An 11,561-nucleotide genomic window follows, 5' to 3' on the forward strand; every position below is an offset into this window, starting at 1 on the left:
AATCTAGTTGGATAGTTTTTCCTTCTTGCTAGTTAACTTCTCTGAATCCAAGTTGAATTTCATTTCTAATCGTAGGTCAACTTTCTCAATATTTTAACTACGGAAAAGGGTCAAATATACCCTTGTACTATTTGAAAAGGGCCAAATATGCCCTTCGTTATACTTTGGGTCCAAATATATCCCTGCCGTTATACTATTGGTTCAAATATACCTCTCCTCCGTTAAAGTTGTCCACCTTGTACATCCTATCCTACGTGGCACTGACACTTGATGAGGTGGATGCCACGTGGCATTGCCACCTCATCACCCCTAACCCATTTACTCCTCCCCTCTTCCACCACTAAAATTTCCATCCCTCCACCACCATTGCCGTCATTACCGCCATATTATCCTTCAATCCCACCTCCGATCCCATTTAAACAGAAGTGATGTTTGTCATCTAGCCATGAATGGTAATTTTAATATGTTTTACTTGTTAAATTTTTTAATTCAAACTAGGATGGGTTGTCATCATGACTAATTGCAGGCTCATCCAACATTTCTTCCTCGAATTTCTTAGGGAGGGGTTTTCTTATTCTATTAAAAAAGGTCCCTTGTCATCGCTCTAAAGTGAATAAATAATTCTAATTTTGAGGCCATGAAACTAGTTGAACCTCTTTGAGAAATATGTTCCCTTCATAGCATTGAAGAAGAAAAAGGGAAGCATCTCTAGAAGATAAATTACCAGTTTTATGGTTGAGGTGCCACAGATTGCTCTTTTCACAGCACAACCACTAAGATGTGCAAGTTAAATTTCCTCTCTTTCCCACTATTAACTTATGCTTCAAGTGAAATTGTCATAATGATTAGATTCCCGTCTGTGCAATTGAGCAGAATTAAGTGGTCTGATGATAATGTAACTTCTGTTTAAATGGGATTAGAGGTGGGATTGACGGATAATATGGCGGTAATGGTGGTGGAGGGGTGAAAATTTTAGTGGTAGAAGAGGGGAGGAGTAAACGGGTTAGAGGTGATGAGGTGGAAATGCCCTCATCAAGTGTCAGTGCCATATAGGATAGGATGTACAAGGTGGATAACTTTAACGTAGGAGGGGTATATTTGAACCAATAGTATAATGGCAGGGGTATATTTGGACCCAAAATATAACAAAGGGTATATTTGACCCTTTTCCAATAGTACAGGGGTATATTTGACCCTTTTCCGTTTTAACTATTATTTCTATAATAAGTTACTGCCTTATTAGAAAACGCTCTCAACAAAAAGAAAAACTTTTTAGAAAAACCCTACTTCTAACCCTGCAGCCGCCGGCCACCATGGCCAATATGGCCGGTGGAATACCTCCACCTGAGCTTGCTCCACCTTTCCCACAACTTACTACCATAGATTCAACCTTTCCACCATTGCCATCAACAAATTCCAACCATAACCCAGAAAACAAGCACCCAAAAAACCCAAATTCAGAAAATCAGAAGCAAAAAGACCATATTTTTCATCAGAACCAAAACGACCCTAAAGATTTGCATATCGAGCAAGTAGCACCCCAACCTAAACAAACCAGTTATGCCCAGTTATTAAAACCTGATACAACACCTCAAGCCCATGTCCAGATTAATATCCCTACCAAAAAGGTCACATATGTTGATGGGGAATCTTATGTAACATGGAATACAAACGAAGTGCAGCAAATGATCTTGAAAGAAAATTTATAGTATGCTATACTTGGGAAATTTTCATATGATGCTATAGATATCAAGGAATTAAGGACAGAAGTCCCAAAACAATGTGGGATAAAAGGCACAACAACAATTGGCCTTATTGAAGAAAGATACATTCTCATAAGGTTAAATCTATTTGAAGACTATGTGAAAATGATGTCCACACCAACATATTACTTGAAAATCCATGTCAAATACTGTCAAATGAGGCCTTTAATCTGGGATCACTGGTTCAAGCTTGAGGAGGAGACATCTATAGCAGTGGCATGGATTAGTTTCCCTGAACTACCCCCAAACTTCTTTGTAAAAGAGGCTGTGTTCTCAATGGCAACTACAGTTGGAAAGCCATTAACAGTAGACTTAGCAACAGCTAATAAAACAAGGCCTAGTTATGCAAAAGTAAAGGTACAAGTTGATTTATTGGCTGAACATCCTAAGAGGATTAATATATCAGAAGTTGATGAGAAAACTGGTATGATGAAGTCTAAGTGGATCAGGATAAAATATGATTATCTTCCCAAGTATTGCAAGCATTGTAAACTACAAGGACACGGGGAAGGGGAATGCAGGGCATTACATCCTGATCTAGAAAAACAATATAGAGAGGATTTGAAAAAAGAAAGCAGTGGTCAAGAGGAGGATGCACAACAAAAGAAGGTAATTAATAAAAGAGGAGGGAACTTGTCACGCCCCAAAACCCACCCTAGACGTGACCGGCATCCGAAGTCATGAACAACATTGGAAGAACCTAATGACACAATAATAACACTTGAACCCGCCAGGTTCAATATTCGCCTTCAACAGTTTATAAAATAAATATAACAAATCATGAATATATGAATTAAATCAGCGGAAGTCTTTATAATTTAAATAAATCACCCAATTCATGATAGTGTGCCCGAAAGAGTCAAACGACAACTCTTCTTCTACCCACATTTGAATGTATACTAAGGAGCTTCTAAGAATAAGGAGTAAATGTCTAACCGATCGGGACGCAGCCGGGAAACTAATATAAATAAATGGAATTAAATAAATAGAGTGTCCCACGAATGAATGTGTGGGCTCACCAAATCAGCAGTCACAGCAAGTCCTTCCTAAACGCCTGGAGTATCAAGAACCTGCTCTTCTCCGTTACCTAACGTACCATAAAAAACAACAATGGTATGCCTGAATACTTCGTACTCAGTGAGTGCCTCGGGGACAATAAGTAATAAGAAAATAGAGTACAGTTATTCAGTTTATGTATCTCAATAATAAGTATCAAAACTGATTATAAAACCTCTTATCAAGTTACAACTTCAAATATGCCTTTTAAATCAATTAAGATAGTCATCAACAATTCCATAAGAGAATAAGAATGTCACACATGCCAATACAGGCCCAAGAATCAAGCATACCGCGCATAGCGCACCATACCGGAACATATAATTCTCGGTGGCTATCCTTCCTCCCCAATAGCTAGGCATAAATCACACCCCGGGTAGCGAACCCAACGGTGGCTATCCTTCCTCCCGAATAGCTAGGCATAAATCACACCCCGGGTAGCGAACCCGGAAGTGGCCACTCTTTCTCCCGAATGGCTAGGCATTAACACACTAGGATCCATAGTTGCTACCCTTCCTCCCGAGTAGCTAGGCCAAACACAACAACAAAGTTCATAGCATAGAAGCTGATTCACAATTTGTCTCAAATTAGTCACACCATCAAATAGCATTAAAGCTCATTATGCCATTACGAAAATCCATAATTTCATAGATAATCATAAAAATGTTTCCACTTCTTTAAACAAGATTACTTTGTCATAGTTCCTTTGTAAAATCATCAATACCAACAATTAACCATCATCACTAAGCATCTCTCATAGAGGGAAATATTCATAATACCTTATACATATATAGGGCTTGTTACAATCTTGGTTTAATGTGGGCTCGTCCCCTCACGCACATTAACCATTAATCAAAACATGTAATAGATTTCAAGAATGTAAAACCAATTCATCATATCATTCAAAACATGCTTTTATAAAGAATCGATCTTTCAAGAGAGTTTGTAAAAGAGACATATGAATTACCTTTATATTCAAAAAGGATTTTATTTTTAAAGAGACATACAAATCACCTTTATAGTCAAAAATGATTTTTAAAAGAGACATACAAATCACAACCAAAGAGTTCATAAAAATCGATCGAAAGAGTATGTTCAAAAGAGACATATCTCAAATCCCGCTCAAACGCACTTTCCAAGACTCAATAATCGCACTACAATGGTTTTAGATGATAAAGATTAGAACTTGAATAGTTTCTTGATGTTTTCTTGGAATTTTGAAAACTATGGTTTTCGCAAGCCTTAAATCTTGTTCTTGAAGCTTATGGAATCATTGGTGGATCCTAACCTCTTTGTTTATTCTATACTAGTTCAAACAACAATAATAATCTCATAAAATCAAGAGTCTTACGTTTTGATGGAATCCCATACGCCTCTCTTCTTCCTCTTCTTGAATATACAAGAACTTAGGGTTTTAGAGAGATGATTTGCTATCAAGAGGGGATGGATATGGTGTGGGAATGGAAAATATTGAGTGAGAACTCACCTTAGTTTTAGAGAGACTTTTCTAGGGTTCTTTTCCTCAGAAATATTGATTTGGAACAAAGTGGGAAATAACACAATGAATTAGGACTTAAAGGAAATTCGAAATCAGAAAATAAGTCCCGATCCGTGCTGAGTCCGCATCGCGGGTTCAACACCTGATCACATTTTTATTTTGGTTTGCAGCTGATTTTTCCGTGCTGTCGCGGGCCCAGCACATTTTTTTTGTTTTTAACAATTGACCTTGGCTCAGTAAAACGATCATAACCTTTTTTACATAACTTTTCTAGGGTTGGGCGACCTACCATTGGAAAGATATTTCAAAGATCTACGACCTTCATCAAGGAAGGTTTTCCAAATTTGCAACACATTTTCATGAAAATCGTCCAGAAGACAGACCTACCAAAACTTAGGCGAATTTAAGAGCCCTTAAGAAATTCAATTGTTGGTTTCGCTTCAAAACGACCATCTTCCACCTGAATTCATCAAGAATGGATTCATATAGGTATAATATCATCTTAACACTAGATTTTTAGACATTCACACCTAACTCGAATTTACGGGATGTTACAAAACTATTATGGGAAACAGGAATGGATGCAGAAAAGAAACAAATATGTGAAAGACAGTTCTGGGATTATTTTGGGAGAAATTGGCAAGATGGATGCAAATAAGGTAACTGGGAAAGTAGAAAAAAGTAATACCTTTGCTATTCTGGATGAGGAAAATGAGGACGAATCAACAACACAAACAGCAAGTCCATCCAACAAATCTGTACAAGTAGTGAAGGACCACCATTAACAACAAAGCAATGGATTGAGGGTAGTTTTCATCCAAACAAGGTAAATAGTCCTAGCCTAACAACACCAAGCAATATTGCAGATGAGCAGGATGGTAATGAAAGGCATACACCGAGGGTGAAGAGTGCAAAAAAGAATGGAAATACAAGCAAGCAAAGTCAGGGTAATAGCAGTCCAACAAATAGGAATAGCAAATCTCAGCAGAATCAAGAGCACAAATCTCAAGGTACAGAAAAGGAAGGTATTCTAGTAAAGAAGAATGGCAGTGCAAAACAATTAATGCTTGAAAAAGTTACAAGTGCAGAAAAGAAATCAAACACAAAGCAAGCCTACTTTAGTTAGGAAGAAGAAGAGGAAAGGATAGAAGATAATAATCTGTATGAGGATACAGGGCAGTCTGGAAAAAAAAGGGAGGATACTGAATATCAGGAGTTATCTGAAAATATGCAGATGGTAACACAATTATTGGCCCCAAGCATGCAGAATCAGACACAGATGGGGCAGGAAACAAATAGAAGAGATATGGATGGGCAATCTATTGAAATGAATATACAAGCAGCTTTGAGGGAGGAAGATGTCTCTCCTAAATTTAACAAAGGGGCAGGCAGAGGGAAAAAGAAATCTCAAAAGGACACAAGTGCCCCACCAGGGAGTGGATATCAAACTAGAAGAGCACTGTATAAATATAATGTTTAATGATGAATGCTTTGATATGGAACATTAGATCTGTGAATACCATAGAAGCTTTTCCAAGGTTGATAAAACTGAAGCACAAGTATAACTTGGTTTTATTAGCTTGTTGGAGCCTTTTCAACAACCTGACAAAATTGAGGAGTACAGAAGAAGATTGGGCATGCAAACTGCTTTGGCTAATGTTTCAGGAAAGATATGGATATTTGTAGATGACATATTTGAGGTGGAGACAGTGACTGATCACATGCAACAGATTACTTTTAAGCTTAAGAGTAATGGTTTGCAGGAAGACATTGTGATAACTGTTGTGTATGCTAGATGTACTCAAAGAGAGAGATTGGAATTATGGGACAGCCTAAAAGATGTAGCAACTAACATGAACATGAATAGGCCCTGGATGATAGGAGGAGATTTTAATGTCATTATGTCTGAGGAAGAGAAATATAGGGGTCTAGCAGTTGGGGCAAATAAAACACAAGACTTTAATTTGTGTATGCAAAATTGTGAGATGCAAGATTTTGGCTTCAAGGGTAGCAAATATACCTGGTGGAATGGGCAGAGTGGGGAAGATTGTATTCTCAAAAGGCTAGACAGATGTTTAGGAAATTTGAGAATTCAACAAATGTATCCAGGAATTGAAGTGAAACATTTAATCAGGACAGGATCAGACCGTGCTCCTTTGTTGATTTCATATGCAGGAAACAATATGCCTATTAAGAAGCCTTTTAAGTTTCTTAATTTTTGGGTGAAGAATGAAACCTTCTTGGATGTTGTTAAAGCACAGTGGACTGCTGATTTCATGGCTAACCCCTTTACTCTTTTCCATCACAAATTGAAAAAAGTAAAGGTAGCTTTGACACAGTGGAGCAAAGTCACATTTGGGAATATATTTCAGGAAATAGAAACTCTGGAAGATGTGATTAAAGTTCATGAAGTGCAATTTGAACTGCAACCTACCCCCTATAATAGGGAAAGATTGCAAAGGGTACAGGCTGACTTGAATAGATACTTACATTTAGAAGAGGAATTTTGGAAGCAAAAAGCAGGAATGCATTGGTTCAATGATGGAGATAGAAACACAAGGTTTTTCCATGCATATGTACAAGGGAGGAGGAAAGGATTGCAGCTGAGAAGAATTCAAGATCAACAGGGAACTTGGCTAGAAGACCCTGATGCAATAGCTACTGAAGCTATTAATTTCTTTACAGCATAGTTCACAAAAGAGGAAGATCCTGATGATTTTGAAATTCTAGATCAAGTACCTACTTTGATCTCAGAAGATCAAAATTATAAGATTTTGGAGATGCCAACAGAACAAGAGGTGAAGAATGTGATTTTTACTTTAAATGGGAAGAGTGCTGGTGGACCTGATGGGTTCACAAGAATTTTTTATCAGAAATGCAGGAATATCACAGGAAAGGATATTATTGATATGGTAAAGGCTTTCTTTTGTGGAGCTGAACTTCCTAAATTTATCACACACACACTAATTTGGTCTTGCTACCTAAAAAGGATGTTGTTGATACATTTTCAGATATGAGACCTATTAGTTTGAGTAACTGTTACACCTCGAAAATTTTCCCGTTAGCGTACAGTGAATAGGCTAACAAAGGACATAGCGTGTGCGATGTTTTGATGAGTAATGACGTCCCTTAGATTGGTATCGAAGTGTTGAATAATTCTTAAGAAGGTTCCATAAGGATCGGAGAGTTAACGAAGTGACAAAAATAAGATTCAGTTAACTGGTGGATTATACGGTCGATTATACGGACCGTATAATGGTTTTACGGCCGTATAATGAACCGTAGAAGTGTCACAGAACGAAGTTGAGAAAAGGTGGGTTTTACGGCAGATTATACGGATCGTATAAAATTATACGGCCCGTAAAATGAACCGTCAAGTTGACACAGAAAAGGGAAGTCACTGGAGCAGTTTTACGGTCGATTATACGGACCGTAAAAATTTATATGGTCCGTATAATGGACCGTATAATGATGTCGGGACAGATTTCAACTTTTAAATAAGGACCCAAGCTCATTTTAATTTATTTCACTCTCTCTCTCCACGACCCAACATCTCTCTAGAACCTTCCCAACTCTTCCAATACAAGAATCCAAGTGAAGAATTAAGATCAAATTCATCAATCCACCAAAACCAAGTGTAAGGAACACATCAAGGATCATTTAAGTCAAGAAATTTCCATAAAAGGTGGAACTAGGGTTTTGTGCAAGTGAAGCATTTCAACTCAAGACTTGTTCAACTATCATCCAAGGTAAGTTTCATGACTTTATCATGTTGTTTAAGGTATTAGAAGACTAAGAAGCTTGAATTGTAGAAAGACATGGGAAATGGGTCTTGAATGGGTGAATAGTGTCACCATTGAATGATAGTGGAATTGAATCATGAATGTTGATGTGTTGTGATTATGAATACGTTATAAATGATGTTTATATCATGAAACAAGTATTAAATGTGCGAAAACACAAAAATGAGTTATAAGGATAAATGTGGGAAAATTGGAGGGAATTGGTGGAATGTGATAAACGTATATAAATGATGGTTGTTGATTGTAATATTGTGAACGTTGGGGAGTTGATATAGACTATGGGAAAGGTAGTATAAATAAAGGAAATGTTGCTCAATTTTCTCTAGAAATAGTGACGTATTCCCTTAAGTCGATTAGCTAACGTTAATACGGATTCCTTCGTGAAGGTAGCGACGTGACGCTAAAGGGGAGCCAGTGGACGATAGCTTAGCTAAACGACAGAGGTATGTGAGGCTAGTCCTTTCCTTCTAATGGCATGAATCCCATAGCATTAATTCCTTTCCTCTTCATGAGTTCCTGTATTCCGGAAAGCTAAAAGCCTATATCCATAAGTTGCCCATATAAGATAAAGAGATATGGTATGATGATGCCATGTTGATAATGATGTTATTTATTGCTCACACTCACCTTATGTAGTATTTCCTTCAAGGTGAGGCAGAATGTTAAATAATTTCTCCATAATGAAATCGGGGGATCATGACCTTACGTCACCCCGATAGAGTATAGTTGATCTTGAGTCTTATGCATGTATGATGACAAGTATATTTTGATAAGCATATTATTATAAGTATTTTATGATGAGCATGCCATGATTGCATCACACCGGGCCTAGTTGTCCGGGCAGTCACCGCTAAGGCGGGCAGCTATACGGATACACCATGACCCTTTTGGCATGGGCAGACACCACTAGTGGGCGGCATGAGATGGTACCCCGGACGCGGGAGGCCTGGACGCGGGCTAATGTTATTGATTATCACACCGTTTCGACATGGACGGGCATCTTATATATTATGCATACATGACATGATAATGAGTACGAGTAAGACAGCATGCATTACTTCTCTTATGATTGTTATTCAGATCCAGATGCTTCATATTGCTGTTCCCATTATATTATTACTGTCTTTCTTCATTGTTTATGCCTCTCATACGCAGTACAATATTCGTACTGACGTTCGTTTATTTTTACGCTGTGTTCATGCCCACAGGTAGACAGGGAGGTGAGCTCGGTCCAGATCCTTAGTAGCTGTCAGCCGATTGAGAGCACTCCATTGTTCGGAGGTGCTTATGATTATTTCTTTTGATGTATATATATATATATGTATATGCATATTTTGGGCACGACGGAGTCTTGTTCCGTCTATGATACAGTATGTCAGTAGAGGCTCGTAGATACGCAGTGTGGGTTAGATGGTCTCACAAGATGTTATCATATGTATATATTATTTTGATGGCCGAGGGGAAAATGTATATAAAGCACTTATGTTTCTATATAAAATACGTTTTTCCTGTAATTGCATGTACAAAGTTGATAAAAAGGGGCATTAAATGAGTAAGATGAGTAGTAGACCAAGCGGTGCTCGGTGGCTAGCTCCGGGTACCCGTCGCGGCCCCTAGGTGGGTCTTGACAGTAACTTTGTGAATAAGATCTTTTCTAGATTGATTCATGAAAGATTGGCTGAGGGGTTGCCTGATATTATCTCCCTAAATCAAGCTGGATTTGTGAAAGGTAGGAGTATAGTGGAAAATGTGCTACTTACTCAAGAAATCATTGCTGACATAAGATTGAGTACTAGAATAGCCAATGTGGTAATGAAATTGGATATGACTAAGGCTTATGATAGGGTTTCATGGTTGTTTCTAACAAAGGTGCTGAGAAGAATGGGTTTTTTCTGAAAGATTGGTTGACATGGTATTCAGGATAATTAGTAATAACTGGTACTCAGTGCTCATTAATGGTCAACAACAAGGTTTTTTCCAGTCTTCAAGAGCGGTCAAGCAAGGGGATCCTTTATCCCCTACTTTGTTTATTTTGGCTGCAGAGGTGTTGACAAGAAATTTGAATAGATTACATCAAATTCCTCAATTTAGAGGTTTTGGAATGCTAAGAAGGAGTCCCAAAATCAATCATTTGGCATATGCAGATGATATGATTATATTCACTTCAGCTGATGTAATGTCATTGCAATTAATCATGGAAGTATGAAAAAACTTCTAGGCAAAAGATTAATAAGGAGAAAAGTGTTGTGTACCTACATCACAATGTAACAGGGGACATCAAGGTAACTATTGAGGTTGTTACAGGTATAGGAAGGAAAGATTTTCCTTTCACATACTTGGGTTGTCCAATATTCTACAGTAGGAGGAGGAAAGAATATTATAACTCTACACTGATGAAGATTATGAATAGACTTCAATCTTAGAAGGGGGAGATGTTATCTTTTGAAGGAAGAGCTGGTCTAATCAAACATGTTTTGCAAGGAATGCGTATTCATCTATTATCTGCAATGAATCCCCCAGATAGTGTGATTAAGAAAATGCATAAAATGTTTGCTCAATTCTTTAGGAGTAACACTATTGGGGGAAAGAGCAGGCATTGGATTTCTTGGATCAAGATGTGCATACCAGAAAAGGAAAGGGGAATTGGATTTAGATCTATGCATGATGTATATATGGCCCTATATTGTAAGATCTGGTGGAATTTTAGGACTCTACCTTATTTATGGAGTTCTTACATGAGTAACAAATATAGCAAAAAGATACATCCTGTGATAGTGCAGTGGAAGTATGGAACACAAACTTGGAAGAAAATGTTGCAAGCAAGGGACCTCATAGAGCGACATATTTGGTGGCAAGTGAAGATGGGAGATGCTCAGTTTTGGTATGACAATTGGACAGGGTTGGGAGCTCTTTACTATGTTATTGGCAATGATTTTTATGATGAAAGGTTTGAAAATGTGAAAGATATGGTGACTGATGGAAGATGGGATGTTGACAAGCTTAGAGAAGTGTTATCTGAAGAGATTGTACAACATGACACAAGCACTATAATCTCTCCTCATGCAGAAAAAAGATGGACAACCCTTGGTGCTTACTTGATACAAGAGGAGAGTTCTCTGTGAAGTCAGCATGGGAATATTTAAGGCTAAGAGGTCAAAAACCGGAGGTGTACAAGCATATTTGGATAAAAGGCCTGCCTTTCAAGATCTCCTTTTTTATTTGGAGATGTTGGAAATTTAAAATTCCAATAGATGATGTGCTGAAAAAGATGAATATTAATTTAGCATCTAGATGCTGGTGTTGCTTAAATCTTGGGGAGGAAACAATACAACATCTTTTTGCTAAATCATATGATGCATACAAGACTTGGGCTTATTTTGGTTCATGTGCAGGGCTGAACTTTGAAGGACTGCAACAGCAGCAAATAATAACCAAATGGTG

General features: G+C 37.8%; 2 protein-coding genes across 2 annotated transcripts; both read left to right on the forward strand.

Moving 5' to 3' along the window:
• The first annotated feature begins 1,868 nt into the window (after nt 1–1,868).
• On the forward strand, nt 1,869–7,007 carry LOC132619781 (uncharacterized). Its single transcript, XM_060334577.1, has 5 exons — nt 1,869–2,372; nt 4,893–5,081; nt 5,192–5,342; nt 5,493–5,778; nt 5,897–7,007. The coding sequence occupies exons 1-5, from the start codon at nt 1,869–1,871 to the stop codon at nt 7,005–7,007; spliced, it is 2,241 nt and encodes a 746-aa protein (XP_060190560.1).
• Nucleotides 7,008–7,097: 90 nt separating this feature from the next.
• LOC132619782 (uncharacterized) lies at nt 7,098–11,242 on the forward strand. The gene is made up of 5 exons (XM_060334578.1): nt 7,098–7,229; nt 9,201–9,241; nt 9,779–9,973; nt 10,041–10,320; nt 10,544–11,242. Exons 1-5 carry the CDS (start codon nt 7,098–7,100, stop codon nt 11,240–11,242), a joined length of 1,347 nt encoding a protein of 448 aa, XP_060190561.1.
• The last annotated feature ends 319 nt before the right edge of the window (nt 11,243–11,561 follow it).

The sequence above is a fragment of the Lycium barbarum genome, chromosome 11, assembly GCF_019175385.1.
Source record: "Lycium barbarum isolate Lr01 chromosome 11, ASM1917538v2, whole genome shotgun sequence".
In the NCBI taxonomy this organism is placed as follows: Eukaryota; Viridiplantae; Streptophyta; class Magnoliopsida; order Solanales; family Solanaceae; genus Lycium; species Lycium barbarum.